This window comes from Leucoraja erinacea, chromosome 22 (assembly GCF_028641065.1).
Source record: "Leucoraja erinacea ecotype New England chromosome 22, Leri_hhj_1, whole genome shotgun sequence".
Classification (NCBI taxonomy): domain Eukaryota; kingdom Metazoa; phylum Chordata; class Chondrichthyes; order Rajiformes; family Rajidae; genus Leucoraja; species Leucoraja erinaceus.
In genome coordinates, this window is record NC_073398.1 from 24,280,130 (window position 1) to 24,303,724 (window position 23,595).

General features: G+C 40.8%; 1 protein-coding gene across 9 annotated transcripts in view; it reads right to left on the bottom strand.

Moving 5' to 3' along the window:
- Positions 1–23,595, bottom strand: part of LOC129707820 (SRSF protein kinase 2-like) — a 133,891-nt gene that overhangs the window by 12,357 nt on the left and 97,939 nt on the right. For 6 of the 9 annotated variants that reach the window (XM_055653190.1, XM_055653189.1, XM_055653191.1 and 3 more), the window contains 9 exons: positions 23,301–23,407; positions 22,834–22,999; positions 21,640–21,768; positions 20,725–20,750; positions 16,395–16,632; positions 15,432–15,914; positions 8,549–8,649; positions 7,520–7,627; positions 3,067–3,136 (listed from right to left, as the gene is read on the bottom strand). In XM_055653190.1, the coding sequence (XP_055509165.1) occupies positions 3,067–3,136; positions 7,520–7,627; positions 8,549–8,649; positions 15,432–15,914; positions 16,395–16,632; positions 20,725–20,750; positions 21,640–21,768; positions 22,834–22,999; positions 23,301–23,407 (1,428 nt within the window). The remainder of the gene's footprint in view (positions 1–3,066; positions 3,137–7,519; positions 7,628–8,548; positions 8,650–15,431; positions 15,915–16,394; positions 16,633–20,724; positions 20,751–21,639; positions 21,769–22,833; positions 23,000–23,300; positions 23,408–23,595) is intronic. The other 3 variants (XM_055653193.1, XM_055653197.1, XM_055653196.1) reach the window with 1 other exon arrangement.

Here is a 23,595-nt window from a genome sequence, read left to right on the forward strand (position 1 = left end):
GGGTGACTTGGACAGGTTGGGGGAGTGGGCAGATGCATGGCAGATGATGTTTAATGTGGATAAATGTGAGGTTATCCACTTTGGTATAAAAAAACAGGAAGGCAGATTACTGTCTAAATGGTGTCAAGTTGGGAAAAGGGGAAGTACAACGGGATCTGGGTACTTCTTCATCAGTCTATGAAAGCAAGCATGCAGGTACAGCAGGCAGTGAAGAAAGCGAATGGCATGTTGGCCTTTATAACAAGAGGAGTCGAGTATAGGAGCAAAGAGATCCTTCTGCAGTTGTACAGGGCCCCAGTGAGACCACACCTGGAGTATTGCGTACAGTTTTGGTCCCCTAATTTGAGGAAGGACATTCTTGTTATTGAGGGGGTGCAGCGTAGGTTTACAAGATTAATTCCTGGGATGGCGGGACTATCATATGCTGAGAGAATGGAGCGGCTGGGCTTGTACACTCTGGAGTTTAGAAGGATGAGAGGGAATCTTATTGAAACATATAAGATTGTTAAGGGTTTGGACATGCTGGAGGTCGGAAACATGTTCCCGATGTTGGGGGAGTCCATGATCACATTGAATGGTGGTGCTGGCTCGAAGGGCCGAATGGCCTACTCTTGCCCCTATTGTCTAATGTCTAAGACACATATTCAAAGTTTTTTAAAAAATGCTATAAATTAAGCAGATAAAGCATGCTTAAATATGACAAAAGTATTTCAAAAGTCAAATTTATTTTGCCAGTAAAGAAAGATTGCTTTAAGAATCGATAAAAACAATTTGTTCAGATGTGTAATATGTGCCACCATTATTTAAAAAATATGTAAACTAAGGTAGAAGGTTTTCTTTGCTTATTTGAACGCTAAGCATTTCCATTAGAAGCATTTAAAAAAAAAAACTTCTACCCTAATTGAAATGTACAGAAAATGTTCTTGTCTACACAGAATTGTCTCTCCAAACATGCTCCAACTCCTCTTCATCCAATGCAAACAGCATCATTCAAATGCCCAAATTATTTGTTTCTAGCTTTTTCTAAAACATGGCTATGATGCTAACCTCCTTGTGGACATAAGTTGTACATTCGAGTTACTGTGTATGAAAGGATTTCTCATGGATTTATTAGTGTCAGGTAATGGTCATTCATTTTGACATCTAACCTATAAACATATTTCATAATTTTAATTTAGAATAGGATACTATTGTTAATATGTCACAATTAATCCTTGTGACATCGACTCATGATCCAGAATCCTATCAGACTGAACTGAAAAACTGGTTTATTATTGGGTAACCACTGCTAAACAATTGTCATAACCTCACCTAATTGACTTTAGGGGAGGAAACCTGCCTTTCCCCCCGTCCTGTCTGACCCAAACCTGCAGCAATGTGATTGACTTTTAACTGCTCTCTGAAATAGGTGATCAAGCTACTCAATTCAAAAACAGAATCAAGACAGTGAACATGACAAAATCACTTCCAGCTAAATCAACTATGTAAACTCTTCCTTTTTAACACCTTGGGTCTTGTACCAAAACTGGGAAAGTTGTTTCAAAGACAAGTCGTGCAGCAGCCTAATATATAATAATCATACACACAGAATCACAATTTTCAAGCAACCTACAAGTTTCATTACTCCTGAGTATGTCCTTCCCCACATCAATGTAGTTTTTCATAATATAGAGGACAGTATTCCTAATGTGGTCTGAGTTCAATACCATCAAACATAAATTTACTTATCAACTCCCCCCTCCAGAAATGCACTTCAGACCCTGGATTGTTTTTTATAGCTTAACAATTTAACATACATTCAAATATACAAGTTAGGGGCAGGAACAGGTCATTCAGCCAGGTTGCCATTCAGCCTGCACTGTCACGTTCACTGATCCCATACCAATCATTACTGAAATTTGCCAACTATCAGCATTTATAATTGCCATGTGCTATGTTGCAATCCAATTAATTTGTTCTCCACAAATCCTGAATTGGACTTCAGATTGCTATTATTCATGTAAATGGCGAAAAACATCCATCCCACCACTGTGCCTTGGAAACACAATTGCCCAGTCTCCCAATCATAGTAACAACTTTTAATATTTATTATTTTATGGTTTCCAGTCAGCTCTGCAGTATTTATCCCATCACTACACACCCTATTGCAATCACATATCTACTGAAAATACATGTAAACTACAGCTGCAACATTACTCAGTGTAAACCAGCATCTATAGGTTCCTTCCCACACTCTTTTATATTTTGTCTCTCAATTCTTCAATGAATTCAATAAGCTTGGTCAAACCTGACTGCCCCTTTTGAAATGACCACTAATTATAACATTTTTAATTTATACATAATTTTCAGTAACATCTTTTAACTAAAGATCTTTTTTGCCTATGTGAAGGTAACTGATCTTTAATTTCAATCTCCTTTTGCAATAGGCTTCACATTAACAGTCATCCAGCTCTCTGGCAATACTCTGATGCGCAGGGATATTATGAGACATTCAGCGTGAAAGACACCAGACACGGATGACAAATTCATGGGTTCGAAGCATTAATGGACTAAATGCCTCCAAGCCATTCTCCCACTCCTACACAAACACTGAATAACTGAATACCTATTTGTGTGTGGAAGCTAAAGCAATAATCTTTGTGTTGAAGTTTGATAAAAACATACAATTATGTCAAAAGTAAGGGGATTTCTATTTTTGTTACTGCAAAGAAATTAAGCTGATATCAAATTCCTCACCATACCTATCCATTTTTCAGGCATTTGATCAATGCAAATCAAATTTTTACTTTAAAAAAATTACATCTGTACATCAACAAACTTTAACAATCATTTAATTATTCACAGTAATAATTATTCATCATTCCACAAATCTTAAATAACAATCCAAAATTCAAATTCAAGCAGATATGGTTGTAGCTAATAAAATAAATTGTGGAGATGGAAATCAGAGAATGAAATTTTATTTAGCAGTGAAATGATCATTGGATATGACCATTCAATGCTAAATGTACTGAATTAAATTATTCAAATTTAATATAAACTTTAAAAGTATGCATATTCACTCACCTTCATCCCTGGAGTAGTCTTCACCAGAATGAGGTTCAAATAAGTAATCTCCGGTTGCAAGTTCAAAGGCCTTTTGGGGAATAATAGAAGATACAATCAATAACCATTCAGTCAAAGACACAATTTATCAACCACAATTCAGTAGAATACTTCTAAATACTTAACAAAACATTGATAAGAATTTACGACTTAAAGTATTTAGTTTGATATCCCATTATGCACACCATATGCAAGTAGCCAAATAAGTCCAGGGCGAGACTATAAATAAATATAGAATCATTTTGGTCTTTACCATGTCCTTGGGGTTTTCAAAAGTACTTCACAGCCCGTTTTGAAACACAGTCACACTATTATGTAAGCAGAAGAAGCAGCCAATGTATACAACAAAACCTCACAATCTAAATGAAATTAATAACCTACTGTTCTGTATTTGGTTCTAGTTCTGGTTGATTACTGCGCAAACACCTCATAAGTGGTTATCTCGCACAGGTCGAAGTGAGTAGAGTAGTGATTACATTTTGAAGTGGGCCTTTTTGACCAAGTTGAGGAGATCTAGTCTCAATCCCCATTTTAAATGACTTAACATCGGGAGCAGCACGTGTGTTGGGTGGTAACATATTACCTTCCCTTATCGTCCTTGGGTAAAGGGAATATTGGTAGCAACGTTTATTGACATTTAGCAAGTTGATGATGGAGGGACCATTATTTTGTCTTGTTTCAGGGTCTAGATGACAGAAGATTTGATGGTGTGATTTTGTGAATCCCCTTGTAAATTGCAATGTCTTAGCCTGATTCTGCAGAGCTCGAGGGTATCCCATCCGAGGGAAGTCAGCATATTATTCACGCTTGATTTGCGTTGTAGTCATTACATACAAAGCGGGCTGCTCAGGCGTTATACTTTCTTCAGGGTGATCTTGTTGTTGTTGTTAAAAGGATCCCATACGGCTCCACAATAATCCAATTTGGGCCTGACCAAGGACTTGTAGGCACTCTCTTTGACAGATGTACAACATGTGTGAAAATTTATTTTAAGGCCGAGAGTTCTATTTGCTTTGTTAGACACTTGACTACTATGCGTCGCCCAACTTAAATCTTTGCTTAATTCGACTCCTAGATATGGGTGATGGTCGACAGCAAGCAATGTATGGCTACCCATGTTGTCCTGTGGTACACCTGATGTCACAGAAGTTTCAATAGACCTCCCTCCCTCCAAGAGAACTTGCTGGTGTCTCGTTGTCACAAAGATCTCAATCCATTTTAAGAAGTTGCCGTCTATTCCTACATGGTTGACCTTGTACAGGAGCCGCTTATGGGGAACCTTATCAAAAGCCTCACTGAAGTTTAATATAATCAGGTCAGTCTGACCCTTGTTATCAAGTGACCTGGCTAGATCATCGATGAGTCCTGCCAGTTGGGTTTCACATGATCGACCCTGTCTAAAGCCATGTTGGTGGTTTGTTGGTATCTTGTGGAAGTCAGTATGGTCCATAATATGTCGGTGGATTATATGTTGGAGAATCTTGCATGGTATGGAGGTCAGTGAAACTGGGCGATAATTTGCAGGATTTATCCTATCTCCTTTTTTATAGATGGGGACAATGTTAGCATTCAGCCAATCTTCTGGAAGTTCTCCTCTATCCACAGACTTCTGAAAAAATGTTTTGGAAGACTCGATCTAAGCTTGCTGCACAATTCTTTAAAACTCTGGCTGGTATCTGGTCTGGCCCTGATGCATTCTTTGGTTTGATTTCTTCCAATAATTTCTGCACCTCGTTCGTTGTTACCTTAAGATCTGTAATTTTTGCAGTTTGTTGTGAGTTCAATGACGGGAATTATTCTTCAATAAAAATCAAACAAAACTGCTGGTTTAACACTTCGGCCTTGTCTGCTGCCAAAGATACTGTCCGCCCCATTGGTGTAAGGCTTGAGATTCCAAATACTTACTGGCTCATTTTCTTGATGTAATTCCAGAAAGGCTTTGTGTCTTCTGATTTTAAACTTTCCTTTATCACATCATGGATGTATTCTTGATGGGCTTTCCTGATTTCCTGATTTGTCTGTCAATTGAATGCCAACATTTCTTGAAATGTGTCCATGCAGATGTTGACCCAGATTTTCTTGCTCTGTTATAAAGCCTTTGTTTTTTTCCTAATTGCACGCCTAATTGATGAATTTACCCACGGTAAATTATATCTGAACACATTTTTGATGGAACAAAACGGTCCATGGCCCGACAAGAACTTGCTTAAAATCTAACCACAGTGTGTTTATGTCTGTTTATTAGTTTTGGCAGCCAAATTTATGCCATAGACTGTTATGGATCAGTTATTTGTTATCAGTTATTCATATATTTCATGGTTCAATGGTTTACAGAATAGTGTGATTGAAAACTTCCATTGGTGAACACCAAAATCTATGTGCCATTCTAGATTTGTGTTTCTAAAGTAAGTTTGAATTACAATCTTTACACTCTGAGGTAAGCATATCCCCACTGGACCAAGCTGATGCACCAGGCTAGATTTTGCAGTCGAAGTGACGCTGAAACAATCACTTAATGGTTATTGTTATATATAACTTTCACTGATTTCTATGCCATGCATAATTGAATTTAGATATCCTAAAATTGCAGCCAGTGATTACTTGCTCTGTCACAGCGTGTTCTGCTTTGCAATATTCCCCATGTAATCAGTAGAAAAAATAAACTGAAATAACTTGAAACATCTAAAAAACATTTTTGCTTAGAATTCTTGAAAATTCCCTGGAAATGTTATTTTGCTCTTTACCATCTCATTGGGGTATGTACAAGAGTTTTTAAGAGGATCCCAATCTGAAAGAGTGTTCAGTGACATTTCAGACCCGAAAATGCCTAATGTTTGGATTTACATTCTATCAGTAAAGTATGTTAAGATTTCATGAATATAAAAAAGTTTATGGATATTTCAGCTTCTATCTTAATGTCAAATGTAATTCACAATCTTCATTTTGCCCTATTTAGAGCATTTTAAATATTGGTTAAAAGTTGTGTGTTTTATCCTCGTGAAAATTATTTTGGCTGGGTGTGTAGCGACTTGATAACATCACTGGACACCAAACCCCCCTCCACACCCCCCCCCCCCCCCTCCTCCATCTCAAACACCCCACATAACTGGTCCGAAATTCGGAAATTCACACAGAAAAATGATAGATCTTTCTAGCTTGCTTTCTTCTGTGTCAGCATCTTGTGCTATCACTTCCCCATTAACAACAAAATCCTGGGCCAAAAGGAGACAAATTTACAAGTTTAACAAGTTATGAGAAAACACAACCTAAATAATTTAACTCTAAGAATGTATTTAAATGTTAATATCAAAATTTAACATCAAATATTGTTTACGCATTCAGCAACTTTGAAAGATTAACAAATAATATATACAAAATGAAAAGAGTGCAAAAAACTCTTCATACATTATCAGTGGTGTTCAGAACTAAATTTCAATAAAACACCTTGCCACTCATGTGGCCCCAGGGGAATATCCCTTCCCTTGTTTCAGGCATGTCCTCTTCGGATTTAGCTCCTCAATGTTTAGCAGTTCCGTGGTCCTTCCCCACACAGCCTTGGTATTGGCTGCACCAAGCTTCAGTGTGTCCCTCAACATGTAATCCTGCAGTCTGGAATGGGCCAGTCGGCAACATTTCTTGACGTGCTGGGAGACCAACAAATTTCAGGCAGACCAAAGAGCGTTCTTCACCAAGTTGATAATCTTCCAGCAGTATTTGATGTCAGTCTCCAAATGTGTCCCTTGGAACAGCCCATAGATTATAGTCCTCTGTTGCAGAGCAGCTTGGGTTGAGCCGTGACAAGGACCCTTGTGTCATTCTCCAGACCCTCTTCACAAAGTCACATTCTGCAAAGGGGTGGGCAACAGTCACCTCTTCAGAGCAGCTGTCTCGTGGACAGCATGCAGCGATAGCAAGACTCAGTGTATAGCAAGGATCTGACTACGTGGACCCTTCTCATTGGCAGCCAAGCGAGGTCTTTTTTGAGTTCTGCCAATGAGGCATTTCGCCAGACAAACTGGGGAATCTGCTCAGGAAACACCAGAGGATCTATCGAGTCATTATCTTGCAGTGGATGCAGTATGTTCCTTACTGACCACTGTCCCATAGACATGGTCTGGAAGAACCTCTCCACAAAGGACCGGTGGTACAGCAATGTCCAGCTGACTGGCACATTTCACGACATCAGTGGCAGGTCCACCCTTCGCACAGGGGAACCGGGGGCTAGAGCCTCAGCAGGTAATGATATTTGGTGCCCACATGCTTTGGCTCTACGCGCAGTCTGATGCAGCCACACATGAAGAATTAGGGGGTTGCTGGACACTCTTTTTTGCCCCATTTGTGGATATTTGTCATGGTCCATCGGATCTGCTCCATATTTAATTATTTCAGTTAAATTTCTAAATACTTAGCTTACCATACAAGCTGTACTCCACACATCAGCAGGCGTACTGTACCCAGCACCAATTAGAACTTCTATTGATCGATACTGTCTCGTCTGGATATCTTCTGTGAAATGCTTGTGCTGAAAATATTTGGTTATGTTAGTTTTTGCACAAGCACATACTATAGGTTGCTTGTTCAATGCTACTAAGCTCATGACAATAGAACTGGTCATTAACACAAATCTAATTAAGGATTTAAAGTTGGAGAGCAATTAGAATGTTCATTGATTGACAATTTTTGAGTTTTAACTTGGCTTTACCATACAAATTTCAAAATATAACAAGCATACTATTTGGTTTTAACTCTTGAAAGCATAACTTAGGTTGACCACTTTAATATTTCCAATTTAACATTGTGCCAAAAGAAAAAGCACAATGTTAAACAGATCACAAACTGTGATCTGTTTGCAGAATTTCAGTCTATGGTCACTTTCAAAGCTATTTACAGAAAAATTTAAAGAATAATAAATCAATTTCAGTTTAATGAACAGCATTAATATTTTACAACTTCCTTTGCATCCAAAATGTTTTTGGAAAAGATCACCTTTATCTTCAATCTTGTTTGGGTCCATGTAAATAAAGGAAGATATCTATTTTGTGAGCCTACAATTCTAGCATGAAGTGACAGCAACTAGTAGCTGCTTGCATTGCGCTGCATGGCAACATTGCTTGGCCCACCTCAGAAGATCCATGTTAATGGCAACATGTGCATAATTTTATGCTCTTGAACAAGTTTGCGAACTTTAGCTTAAATTGCTACTTTGCAAAAATAAAAGAACACTCTCCTTACCCATGATGTGAACCAGCTACTATTTCAATTCTAAGTTCAGGCTGTTTTGTTTGGTTGAAAAGAAACAGGACTAGAATACATTTGTTTAATTAACTTTCTATAATATATCATTTTGTGGGATGTGCAATTGTTTGATCTTATAAGTCAATCTGAATTTTCTGAACAGTACTTAAATAAATGTTAAGCATGTTGGAATGCATTATATACTTACAACCCAGCAAGCATTTCCCAGGTCTGCTATTTTAACTCTAATTTTCTCTGCATTTCTCGGATCAAGTGGATTCACCAATAAATCTGCTGCACGGATTTTTACTGTAAAACAAATATTTAGAATCTACATTTATTAAAGTTACTCTGGGGAAAAAAAGCCAATCCCCCAAATGTATAAACTACAGTTATTTTCATGAACAATAAAAGCATAGTAGCAGTACTATTAATGACAAGGATGTTATGGTGGCAGGGTAAAACAGAAACCATGTTTGGCATCTACACCACGAGTTGTGTGGAAATTCATCCGTTCTGTTAATGATATCTGCTCTTCCTTAGATCAAGTTTTTAATTGTCATATGTACTGAAAACAGAACAATAAAAAAAATTACTTGCAGCAGCATAATAGGTCTGTAAACATAATACCCAGATAATACATGACGAAAATTCACTAAATTAATAATCCCAATCCTATTGCAAAAAAGCCTAAAGTCCTTTGTGCAACCAAAGACCGCCCATAGTTCATAGTTGAGCAGTGTAGTGTTCAAGAGCCTGGTTGCAATGTTGCAGTCTTTGAATTGGGATCAATGTAGATCACACAAAGTACTTAGATATTAATCGTGCACTAAAAACAAATGAAAACGTTTGGAACTTTCAAATTAGGAGTGAATGAACTTTTAGTGGCTTACTACATTTTAATTACTGAAACACTGCTCAAGCAGAGAGGTAAAAATAAAGGACATTCTACACTTTTAAGATAAAGAAAATAGATCTCTATTTTTTTTAAATGTCTAAAAATGAATCTTGTTTCCTGTACAATGCTTCAAATATAACATATATTCTGATTTTTAATTTTGGCTCTATTATTCATTCTTTTGTCTTCCCACGTCAGTGAGGATTCGTCAGTCTGATCAGTCGAAGTTTTCCCAGCTGCTTTTCTACTCACAGAAGCCACAGATCGCCTACAGAGCGAGCTGCACTGGGTCAGACGCCTAAAAACGAGAAGCCTCTATTGACAGTCAATGAAAAATGAATGTTGTCAACCTAAACAAAGTGAAATCCAGCTCAATGTACTCCTCTTGAAAAAGAAATGATCAATTCACATGTCAGCTATTAATTATTGATATTAAAACGTTATTACAATTCAGAAGAATAGTTCGTCATTAAGAATATATTTCCTACATATAACAGTTTGAAATCTTGTTCTAGGTTGAATTTCAACACCTCAAGAAAACTTCCCACAGAATCATAGTATTTGTTATAGATGTGATGCGTAAGTGATATACATGATAGCTTGGACACAAACGGAAAGATGCCCAAGTGGCTCCAACTCAAAAACCATTCTGAATAAAAACCTAACCAAATAAGAACAAAAAAAGAGTGTATCACTTGTTTTTGGCTTAAGTCATGGATATACTCAAATATTATTTAACTGATAGATGATAACTTTTCAAAAACATATGATTAGAAGGCACAACATTATTGGGGACACTTTTTAGATGATCCCACTTAAACACCTGTTATGTGTCCATTTCAAAATAATTTTTATTGCGGAAATGTCTGTCTGTCTCTGCAGAGTAGCTGCTACTCAGTGTGAAATGCTACTTTCATAATGCAAGTTCCTTTTATTGTTAATTCTAATAACTGTCAATCTTTTGTTTCTGCCAAAGGGAAACCGAGGCAGCAGGATGTTTCTTTTCCATCACCATGGAAATACTTAAATTCAATATTTATTTAATGCTTTAGAGGCTATTATGAACATACGGTTTTTGAGTTATTTTTCAGGTGAAGCATGATCTTTTGCTCAGTTTGAGAACTATTCTTATTACCACAGGTAGGGTTGCCAACTTTCTCACTCCCAAATAAGGGACAAATTCTCGACAGCAATTCATTGACCGACTCGGCCGTGGCTGGGTGAATGATGAGTTTGCCCGTGTGTTGGACTGCACACAAAGCCCAGCCGGTGGGCCAGCTGAGGAGTTTTGGCTCGGGCGCCGTGCGCACGACGTTGCATGCAAAGTCCAACACCCCATCCAACTCATGAACCGATGATCAGCCATGAGAAGGAGGGGTGGTGGTGTCGGCAGTAAGCGAAGGTCCAAAGGTCGGACAGCTGGCCGGGCTGCCGACCAACGGGGCCACGGGCGAGGCGCTGCTGCTGTACTCCATGGGCTGCACTACACGGGACGGGTGAGGCGGGGCAGCATGCGGCGCTCTGAACCGACAGTCCCCTCGACCCAAGTAGTAGCAGTCAAATATGGGACATGAGTGGTCCTGTATGGGACAAACCAATTTAGCCCAATATATGGGATGTCCCGGCTAATACGGGACAGTTGGCAACCCTAACTACGGGCCAATAGATCAGTCGATGATGCATTCAACACCATTGTGCCAGAGCAACTACATTCCGAACTATCCCAGATGACTGTGCCTGAACCCGTCTGTCAGTGGATCACCAACTTCCTGACAGAAAGGAAGCAGCATGTGAGGCTGGGAAAGCACATCTCGGACCCGCTGACCCTCAGCATAGGAGCACCGCAAGGCTGTGTGCTCTCCCCTCTCCTTTAGTCTCTCTACACCAACGACTGCACACCCACAGCCTCCTATGTAAAGCTTCTCAAGTTTGCGGACGACACAACCCTGATTGGACTGATCCAGGATGGGGCGGAATCTGCCTACAGACAGGAAGTGACAGCTGGCGTCCTGGTACCATCGCAACAACCTGGAGCTCAATGCTCTTAAGACAGAGGAATTGATTGTAGACTTTAGGAGAGCTCCCCCTCCCCTCCCCCCACTCACCATTAACAACACCACAGTCACATCTGTGGAGTCATTTAAGTTCTTAAATGGTCAAAATGGCCCAACAGAGGATGTACTTCCTGCGGCAGCTGAGAAAACATAATCTGCCACAGGCAATGATGGTCCAGTTTTATACTGCCATCATTGAGTCAGTCCTCACATTTTCCACCATGGTCTGGTTTGGCTCAGCCATCAAGCATGACATCCGAAGGCAGCAGCGCATTGTTTGATCAGCCAAGAAGGTTGTTGGCTGCAACATTCCCCCCATCGACGAACTGTACACTGCAAGGGGCAGGAAGTGTGCGGGCAAGATCATCTCTGACCCCTCTCACCCTGGCCACAAACTCTTTGAAGCACTTCTCTCTGGAAGGCAACTCCAGACTGTCAAAGCCGCCACAGTCAATCATAAAAACAGCTTTTTTCAACGAGCAGTAGCTCTACTCAACAGCCAAAAGTCTGTAGCCTCCTTTTGCTCTGGTATTTTATTTCATTCTTCACATGTTTAAATTATAATGTTTTATTTTTAATTGTCTACTGTATATCGTGTTGTTACTTGCGAGCAAAGCACCAAGGCAAATTCCTTGTATGTATACATACTTGGCTAATAACATTTATTCAATTCAATTCAATACAGGTGCACAACCTTTTATCCGGTGTTCCAGAAACCGAAAAGCTCCGAAAACCGGCCATTTTTTCCAGATGTCGTCTGCGCACCAAAGCTCGCGTTTGGCGCCAAACTTGACCCAAAACGACCCACGGTCAACCCAGGTCTGTACTACTGTAGCGGCTGCCTCCTCCCTGGAGACCGGGAGACGCTTAAACATCTGTAAATCATTGCTTAAATGTTAGTCAGTTAGTTTGGAGGGCTTTTATGTGAAGGGGGGTGAAGGGGTAAACTTTAATTCTTGGTCCCCTACCTGGTCGGAGAGGCGGGGAGCGGTCAATGCCTTACCGGGTCGCCGTGCAGTAAGCTCCGCAGCGCTGTGGCCAGTGGGGCTGCGGGCGGCGCCAGTTGTAGCTCCGACCCCGGCAACTCTACCCCTGGCTGCGAGGCGCTCCAAATCCAGCGCGGCCCGCGGCCCGGACGCCCCAGCTCCGCAAATGTCGGGAGTCGGCAGCGTCGCAGCGCTGGGAAACCAGCGGGGTGCGGGCAATGCCTTACCGGGTCGCCGTGCGGCAAGCTCCGGAGCGCTGTGGCCGCCGACACACAACACCGCGGAGCGTCGCTGGATTTGGAGCTGCGCAGCCAGGGGTAGAGTTGCCGGGGTCGGAGCTCCAACCGGCGCCGCCCGCAGCCGGACGGAGCCCCCAACTCCGCGGCTCCAAATCCAGCGACGCTCCGCGATGTTGTGTGTCGGCGGCCACAGCGTTCCGGAGCTTGCCGCACGGCGACCCGGTAAGGCATTGCCCGCTCCCCGCTGGTATCCCAGCGCTGCGACGACGCCGACTCCCGACATTCCCGGAGCTGGGACGTCCGACCGCGGGCGGCGCTGGATTTGGAGCCTCGCAGCCAGGGGTAGAGTTGCCGGGGTCGGAGCTACAACCGGCGCCGCCCGCGGCCGGACGGAGCCCCCAGCTCCGCGAGGTTGGGAGTCGCCGACCAGGTAGGGGACTAAGAATTAAAGTTTCCCCCTTCACCCCGACTCCACCACCACCACATAAAATCCCTCCAAACTAACTGACTAACATTTATGCAATGAGTCTCCCGGTCACCCGGGAGGAGGCAGCAGCTCCAGACTTTTCAAGCCGCCCGCGCTACCTACCTAATCTACGCTAAAAATCTTCCATTCTGAAATCCGAAAATGTCCGAAATCCGACAAGTGTATGGTCCCAAGGCTTTCGGATAAAAGGTTGTGCACCTGTACTTAAAAAAACTAAGTACTGCATACTTTAAAACTAATTTCTCCCTGCAGCAGATAGACAATACGTGGGGAGAAAGAATTTCATTCGAACAACTACCCAAGAGCAAATGAGAAATTCAAATGGTCTTCTGGCCATAGCTTTTCAATGAGAACTAAAAGAAAAATAAATGAATGAGAATTCCTCTTAATACAGTCTCCTGTCCAAGTGGTGGGGCCGAAGTCTGCATCTTGTCTGTCTACACCCTTGAGCATAAACCCCTAACCGCCTGGAGGTGGCGTTTTGCACAGTAAACGGGAATTGCTATTCCATTAAAACATTTCTTCCAACTTCTTAGCAAGAAGCCCATACTCATTTACATGTACAGAAGCTGATACATTTACTGCATCCCAGAGGAAATTGACAAATCTCTATGTACCAATGTGAGCAGATCAATTGAAAGTGATGAACCAACATTACTATTTGAAAGGTGGGAAATGCTAGTATTTACTGTGGCAATACTCCAAAACAATGCATGATCGCTGTTCTACAGATGCGGAAAGTGTTTAATATCAACATAACAATTTAAATTAAATGTTTAACTTTATGAGAACACTACCCATTCATCAGATTTTTGGGAATGTTTTTAGACGAGCAATTAACATGCAAATCACAAGAATATGATAATTTCTCTTACTGTATGCCAAGGTACTAGTTTCTGGGGGTCACCACCAGGGAGACAAGCTCAGATCCACCTCAGGAAGTTATATTACTATCCTTTTTTTAAATTTTTTAAAATATTTTTATTAGAAGCAATGTACAATAATATAAAACATGAATAGCATAATACATTTCATGTACAACTTCATGTTTTTAGTTTAGTAGTATGAAAAAAGTAACAAAAGCAAGAAAAAGAGAGAGAGAATATTAAATAAAGTAGTGATATTGATAGTTCATGAAAAAATAGAGAGAAAGAGCCCATAGAGTTATAAAGCCTGAGAAAGAAAGCAAAAATATTACTATCCTAATGGAGGTTTTCCTCTGATGAATTTTGAATATTATCTCAATGCTTCTGACCAAGTCAAGATTTGTTGAAAAGCTGATTTAATCAACGCAAGCACAAGAAAAGGTTGGCAAAAGTTATTAGTTTTAAAAAGAAGACAAATAGCTACTTAGAATTGACCAATGAACTGTTCTACGATATTTCACTCGGAGATTAATGGGGACTATGTTTCAAAGGCAAGCAGAACGCAAAGTACGATATACAGGAATTTTAGGAAATTAATGTGAGACATGGAGTTCACATCATTCAGTAATGCTGTTGGCCATGTGAATAACATTGACAGCTGGTCTTCCTCAGGTAAATTAACTCCTATAGTATCATTCCTTCAGGTACTAAATTGCATGAAAATATATTTTTTTCATTATGAAATGCTTTTGTTGGTTTCTTTTTAACTTTATTTTACTATTAATCTAATATTTATTTCTCTATTTCTCTTTCAGTCTCTAATTTGATTCCAGCTTTATTTCATTTTTCATCATTCAGGGTGCACCATTATTTTTAATGTTATTAATTTTGATACTGGAGATATATTGTTGATTCAGGCATTTGGCAAGGATTCCAGCACCACATTAACTTCCTATATTGTCAGCAGTCTGGGGTGCAAAGGAATTTGAGCTGAAAGAAGAATCTAACTCGTAAATCATGTCATAAAACTATCATGCACCAATAAATTGTGTCATTTTGAAATAAAATTAGGATTATAAACAATGCCACAGGCAATTTGATGGGATTACTTAATGTTAATATTGTACTGCTCTTATTTTCATGTTTAAGCTGTTACAGGAATCAACATCAGATAGAATTTTAGCATTATGGTATCATGCGGAAACATATTTTATCCAGAACAATTTCGTTTTCTCTGACCTATTGGTTGAAAATATGAATCTATATTTTGGAGCTACGGCATCATGCAAAGGGGAAAGCATGCCACAATGATTGCTCAACTTTCATGTAGTTATTTCTGTTGTCAGTGCTCAGCACTAACACTTTGCCATTGGCCACAAGAAATCTTCAGAGTGTGTGCTATTTTTTATTACATTAATGTTTTCATGTTAATGTGAAAACATGTTCATATTAATTGAATTATAAAGCAAATTCAAAGTGCCATCAATACAGATTAATAAAATATTATAACTGTATCTCCTTTATACTAATTTTGTAAAAAAGCAAATGTAGGGATACTCACATTTTGGCACGTCTCCCGTACTGGATGCAGATACAGTTCTACTTCTGTCTTGTGATGGACTACTGTCTTCATGCTCAGTCACTGTCGACCCATCTGATCCAGCTGCAGATTCTAAAAGCTTGGAAAATTCAGATTCAGACATTTCCGAGAATTGTGACTCCGGACTCTTATTCTGTCCATTTGGTAAATCTCCGTTAAACTGTCCATAAGGATTATTGTAAATCAAATTTGCAGCATTTGGTCCATCAACTGGATTACCTTCTGCGTTGGGACATTCATCCTCATCCTCCTCCTCCTCATCATCATCATCTTCTTCCTCATCACAAAACTGGTCAAGTAAAAATGGACCATTTTCAATGTGCCCATTTGTTTTCAGTGATTCATCACATTTCGGCTCTGTCCTAGTGACCACGTTTTCTACATCATCTTTTCCCACATTTTCTTTTTCTGTATCTTCTTTTTCGTCCTGGTCATCAACTTCATCTAGCAAAGTGATAAAACAGGACATTATTCATGCCAGACCATACAAACAAATTCAGGCAAACACACCCAAAAGTAACAAAAACCCCAAATAAACAAAAAGTGTAATGCAAGCAAAATTAACTAAAAATGGTGAGGGGATATGAAAATGAGTGAATGGAATATTGGAGAGAAAAAAATATCCTTAACATTAGTAAATGGGTTTTCTATGTTGTGGGAGAGAAATATTGTTTAAGATAAATGTCAATATGAAATATGAAAAAAATATTCAAGATCTATATTTAAATGAAAACAAGTTAAAAGAAATTCATAAATTGACTACTGAATTTATGAATTTCAAAATGACTTACATTTGAACTGGTTTAAAAATGTAAAATATGAAAGTTTCTATGTTGCTTTTATATAAATATTAAAAATTGCAGTTTAGGAATGCCAAGGACTAATTTAGTATTTTGGAGCAGAATCTTTTTTGGGAACACTTACTGCATTCATTATGTTGCTGCACGTCTACTTCAGGATCTATCACCGCTTCCTTCAGCTCAACTACCTTCTCGCCTTCCTGGTCATTTGGTGAACAAGTTGTTAAAATGTTTTCTATCTTCTTCTTCTCTGCCTCTCTCTCCAGCTCTTCTATCTCTTGCATACGTTTCTCTAGAAGCTCTGCCTGCCTCTTTTGCTTTTTTTTCAGCTTCTTCTTTTTGTTTTTAGATATCTTTCCTCCCTGAAACAGTAGAAAAATTGTGTTAATACAGAGGAATTGAAAAGTACAAGTTTAAAAATACCAGATTACTAGCACTTAGGAAGAATTCGTTTAAAAAAAGGTTTTGGTTTATTTTGTGTAACAAAATTTGAAAACAAACTCTACTGAAACTTAAGATGGGCGCAAAAAGCTGGAGTAACTCAGGCAGCATCTCTGGAGAGGAATGGGTGACGTTTTGGGTCAAGATCCTTCAGACTGGTTAGGGATAAGGAAACGAGATGTAGACGATGATGTGGAGAAATAAAGAACAATGAATAAAAGATATGCAAAAAAGTAATCATGATAAAGGAAACAAAGTGTAGGGTGAAAATGAGAAGCTAGAGCGGCTTGTGTGGGGGAGGGATAGAGAAAGAGGGAATGCCGGGGCTACCTGAAGTGAGAGAAATCAATATTCATACCAGCTGTAAGCTGCCCAAGCGAAATATGAGATGCTGTTCCTCCAATTTGCGTTTACCCTCTGACAATAGAGGAGACTTAGGACAGAAAGGTCTATGTAGGAATGGGAAGGAGAATTAAAGTGTCCGGCAACCGGGAGATCAGGTAGGTTCATGTGGGCAGAGCAAAGGTGTTCCGTGAAACGGCCGCCCAGTCTACGCTTGGTCTCGCTGATGTATAAGAGTCCTCATCTTGAACAATGGATGCAGTAGATGAGGTTGGAGGAGGTGCAAGTGCACCTCTGCCTGAACTGTCGGGGTCTCGGGATGCGACGGCTGATAGGGTGGAAGGTAAGGACTAGGATGACTTTGTCTCTGTTGCGACTAGGGGGAGGGGGAGCAAGGGCGGTGTTGCGGGGTACCGAGGATACATGAATGAGGGCCTCATCAATGATGGGACAGGGGAACCCTTGTTCCCTAAAGAAGGAGGACATCTCAGATGTCCTAGTATGCAATACCTCATCTTGGGCGCAGATGTGGTGAAGAAGGAGAAATTGGGAGTAGAGGATAGGGTCTTTGCAGGAAGTAGGGTGGGAAGAAGTGTAGCCGAGATAGTTATGGGAGTCAGTGGGTTTGTAATAGATGTCAATCAATAGTCTATTCCCTGTGAAGGAGACTGTGAGATCAAGAAAGGGGAGGGAGTGTCAGAGATGGTCCAAGTAAATTTGAGTGCAGGATGAAAATTGGTGGTGAAGTTGATGAAGTCCATGAGTTCTGCATGGGTGCAGGAGGTAGCACCGATGCAGTCAAAGGAGAATCTGTTGAGGGTGAGGACCAGCTCCGCTAGGCGGAGTAGTGTGTTGGTAGAGGGAAATTGGATGGTACAATCCATCCTCCACCTCCATCAGGAAGGCCTTAAAGCCCTCCGTTTCTTCCTCGACCGCAGAACCATCCAATTTCATTCTACTAACACTCTAGTCTGCCTAGCAGAGCTGATCCTCACCCTCAACAAATTCTCCTTTGACTCCTCCCACTTCCTCCAAGTCCAAGGCCTAGCTATGGGCACCTGCATGGGCCCCAGCTATGCCTGCCTCTTTATAGGGTACATTGAACAATCCCTGTTCCAGGCGTACACTGGCCCTTTCCCCAAACTCAATATCCGTTACATTGATGACTGCATCGGTACTACCTCTTGCAGAACACATGGACTTCATCAACTTCACCACCAATTTTCATCCTGCACTCAAATTTACTTGGACCATCTCTGACACCTCCCTCCCCAATTGTAATCTCAGTCTCCATCACAGGAAATAGACTATTGACTGACGTCTATTACAAACCCTCACAACTATCTCGACTACACTTCTTCCCACCCTGCTTCCTGCAAAGACTCAATCCCCTACTTCCAATTCCTCCGTCTCGCCGCATATGCGTTCAAGAAGAGATGTTCCACACCAGGACATCTGAGATGTCCTCATTCTTTAGGGAACAGGGGTTCCCCACTCCCATCATAAATGGGGCCCTCACTCATGCCTCTTCGGTACCCCGCAGCTCTGTCTTTGATCCCTCTCCCCCTAGTCGCAACAGAGACAGTCCTCCTAGTCCTTAACTTCCACCCCATCAGCCGCTGCATACAACACCAAATTCTCCAAAATGTCCGCCACCTCCAACAGGATCCCACCACTAAGCACATTTTCCCATCTCCAATGTTTCCATCTTCCGCAGAGACCATTCCCTCCGCTACTCTCTGGTTAACTCATCCCTTCCCACCCAAACCACCCCCTCCCCGGGTACCTTCCCCTGCAACCGCAGAAGATGCAACACCTGTCCCTATACTTCCTCTCTCAACTCTGTCCAGGGTCCACGACAGTCCTATCAGGTTAGGTAGAGGTTCACTTGCACCTCCTCCAACCTCACCTACTCTATCCGTTGTTCAAGATGTGGACTCTTAAGGGCCTGTCCCACAGGCGACCTTATTTGTGAGTTCAGGAGACTCTGCGCTCGCCACATGTTTGTAGGTGGTCTCTGGTGAGTCTCCTTCATGGTCGAGAGGAGTTCCCGCATGGTGGTAACTATTCGTGGCCTCAGTAAGGTCGTGCAAATTTTTTCAGCATGTTGAAACATTTTCTGCAACCAAAAACTGGTCGCCATGGAGAAAATCTATACTTTTTTAGTCGTAGTGCGGTGGTAGTAGGGTCACCATGTGGTTGCAGGTAGTCGAGGTAGCCGTAGGAAATCTCCTTTGCTGACCGGGCATTTTAATTGGCTCATTGGGGATAAAAAACGTAAGCACAAGTTTTCAGAACCAAGGAAAACCGACCGGTAATGTTAAATGCCCGCTAAACTTCACAGCTGTGTATCTCTGGCTTATTAAAAGGTGTCTCCACTCCTTCTCCCCCCCTTCTCCCACCTTTTCCCCTCCCCCCCCTCTTTTAAATGACTTACCGTACATTGTGCTAGCCGTCTTTATCCTTCCTGTTCATCGCGGGTATCACTTTGGCTTTGCACCGTGTGAATTTCAGACAGCGCTCCCCCGCTTTCCCTGGCCCCTGCGTTTGCGATGTGTTTGTGCGTGTGTGTGTTCCGCGGTGACAGTCGTTCCAGCTCGCGGTTTTTCAGGCGAGTACCCCCGTGTTTGTAGGTCGCAGACAGTCCGCTGAAAAGTCGCGTAAGTGGGACAGGCCCTTTACACATTGTCAAGACTAAAACGTAGACTAGGCGCTCATTTCGCGGAACACCTTCGCTCAGCCCACCTGATCTCCCGGTTGATACCTGATCTCCCGGTTGCCAGACACTTTAATTCTCCTTCCCATACCTACACAGACCTTTCTGTCCTAGGTCTCCTCTATTGTCAGAGTGAGGCTAAACGCAAATTGGAGGAACAGCATCTCATATTTTGCTTAGGCAGCTTACAGCCCAGTGGTATGAATATTGATTTCTTCCACTTTAGGTAGTCCCAGCATTCCCTCTCTCTATATCCCTCCCCCACCCGAGTTGCACCAGCTTCTCATTTTCACCCTACAAACAGCTAACAATGGCCTGTTTCCTTTATCATCGTTACTTTTTTGCATATCTTTTATTCATTGCTCTTTATCTCTCCACATCATCGTCTATATCTCTCATTTTCCTTATCCCTAACCAGTCTGAAGCAAAGATCCTATAGCGAGCAAGATAGTCCACTCGACGAAAAAGACATAGTACGGTCATGGGCAGATTCATGGGTAATTTAAGGCCCCATTTCCGTAAACCGGTTTCTGTCTCCGCACCAATGATCCCATAGGGTATAGTGCAGAGACAGAAGCCGGTTACAGAAACATCCTCGTAAAAATAAAAGTTATTTGGTAAAAATCATAGAACCATGCTTTCATAGAGTCATGCAGGGAAGGTGGCAAAGAGGCCAAGGTAGGGGTGAAAGATTAAAGAGTAAAAAAAGATGGAACAACAAAAGTGAAATGGTAAAACCAGAAAGCAGTGTCTGAGAGAGTGATAGAGCCTGAAATATGTGCTGGATCTGCAATAGTGGTTCAGTAACTAAGAGAAAAAGTATGTAAAATAATCCTCTTTTAAAGGACACACATTTGATATGTACAATTGTATTTCGAGTAGTCAGTTTGTCTGTAAATTCTAATGACTTGCTATCACTATAATCTTTGGACAGCAAAAACAGGAAACTACTCACCGGTTTCTGCTGTGGGGCGGTACTCACTGCAGAAGTAAAATAAAGAATAACAAATTGAAATTAAAAAACATTGAAACGATGCTCTTTATTTTACAATATGACATTGCTTTATCATTAATAACATTGGAGGCAATCAATGAAATTCATTTTTTTAAATATATATATATGTTGGATTTTTATGGTCATTTATTCTGATATAAGCTAAAAAACAGCTGGTTAGTTTCATCAGGCAGCCAGTGGATGGCAAATCAAACAGCTCCCTGAGAGTTAACCCATTCCTCATCTCGAACTGGGGCTGGTTTGATGAGCTTTATGCAGAAATATAGTTGTGAATCACTGCACACAAACACCAACTTCATGCCTGTGGATAATGGTGAGGAATTTATGGCAAATCTTGGTCAAACTCTAGTAACAGCCAACTATAGAGCACTATCAAAAATATCCAATAGCTTCATGGAATGTAATTAATAATGTATACATTTCTTCACCACCTCAATTTGTCGCACTCTTTGGTATCCAACACAATATAAACATTTTCTTCAAATAAAAAAGGCCAAAAGAAAATTCAGTGTAATTGGCCTTGGCCACTGTTTCAGAGTGCACAAGACTACATAATTGTAACAATTTGTGTTATCTGACCATAAGCAGAGCTTTAATCCCATAAATATGATTGCAAGGGCCTCCTAATTCCACTTTTGCAATACAGATGTCATGTATATTGCATCTTTAACAAATCACAATAACATTATTAAGTAAGAAGTTCATGCTGGATTTAAGGACATTAGAACAGATGAGCAGAGGCTTAGTGAAAGATCTATTATAGGTAGCAGTTTACATGGACTATTGCATGCAGTTCTAGTTGCCCCATTACAGGAAGGATGTAGAAGCTTTGGAGAGTGTGTAGAAGAGGTTTACCAGAATGCTGCCTGGATTGAAGGGTATTTGCTACAAGGTGAAATTGGACAGTCTGGACCGTTTTCTCTGGAATGCTGGAAGTTGACAGACTGCTGGCAGAAATAGGGTAGACATTCGGAACCTTTATCCCTGAGATGGGAACAGGGATGTCAAAGACAGCTTTAAGGTGAAAGGGCTAAAGTTTAAAAGAGATGTGCAAGGCAACAATTGTTTTACACAGAGGGTGGTACGTGCCTGGAACGTACCACCAGGAATGGTCGTGAAGCAGGTACGATAGTGGCATTTCGGAGGCTTACAGATAGGCACATGGATATGCAGAAAATGAAGGAGTTTGGATCTACCATCGACTCCACAGTCAAAAAGGCACAACAGAGGATGAACTTCCTGCGGCAGCTGAGGAAGCACAATCTGCCACAGGCAATGATGGTCCAATTCTACACGGCCATCGTAGAATCTGTTCTCACCTTTTCCATCCTGGTCTGGTTTGGCTCAGACACCAAGCACGACACCTGGAGGCTGCAGCGAATCGTCCGATCAGCAGAGAAGGTTTTTGGCTGCAACCTTCCCTCCATTGAAGAACTGTACACTGCAAGGGCCAGGAAGCGAGCGGGCAAGATCATCTCTGACCCCTCTCACCCTGGCCACAAACTCTTTGAATCACTTCCCTCTGGAAGGCGACTCCGGACTGTCAAAGCTGCCACAGCCAGACATAAAAAATGTTTTTATCCACGAGTAGTTGCTCTACTCAACAGCCAAAAATCTGTAGCCTCCCTTTGATCTGGCATTTTGTTGGTTCACATGCTTGATCAATGGTGTTTTATCATTAATGTTTTATTATTATTAATGTTTAGTATTTTCTGAGTCATTCATAACTGTCACTGTATCATGTTGTTACTTGTGGGCGGAGCACTAAGGCAAATTTGTTGTATGTGAATACTTGGCCAATAAACATACTTACTTATATGCAGGCAAATGAGATTAGTTTATCTTGGCATTATGTTCAGCACTGACATTGTAGGCCAAAGGGCCTGTTCCTGTTTTGTACTTTTCTATTTTCAATGTAGCAGGCTTGGTTTGTAAAATTACTAACAATCTTGATAAACAACTTTCAAATCATATACAGTATATAGATTATTGAACAAGGAACAAAAAAGTCTCAAATACAATGTGAAACACCTTTGAAGTATTAATTACCTGCTGAGCCGGAGGGTGGTGGAGCACCTGCCTTTTGCCATTCTGTTGCTTCCACAGCCATGCGACGAATATAAGATTCATCTACACACATTAATATATTTTCTGGTTTTATATCTGTATGGATAATCTTGCATTTACTGTGTAGATAATCCAAACCCTGCAGGACCTATCAGCAATCAAAGTGAATAGAGCAGGGAAAAAAAAGATATGTAATAAGAGAGCGGCTCAAGATCTAATATCAACAATGGTGATGACATTTAAATATGTATTCACCAAAATATTTGCATTTTCCTCAGGGAATTTAATTTTAACAAATTTAATTGATGTGCTTGCCGGAAAAAGTTCCAACATAGATTTCTGGTCTAATAAATTTGCGAAAGCGAAATAAAGTAAATGTTAAGAATATACAGCATTTAGACAGCATACAATGACTTTGTATTGTTTTGGTTACCTTTTTGCTGACCCACCTGCTGAATAATACTTTTCACACAAAGAATAGGAAGGCCCTGGTAATTGGATTTGATGATCCATTTCAAAAGGTGATGACCCAGCACTTCAAATACCATGCAGACATCTGTAATATAGTTAAGGAAGAAAACACTCTGATCTCATTATCTTCTGCACCCCATTGCATTGTACAACAGTTTTTTCAGAATTGCCACTGAACTCATCTCTTATTAATCAGAACCATATAACCATATAACAATTATATGGTTATTATAATGAGTTATTAATCAGAAGAGGCACCAATTCCCATAATGA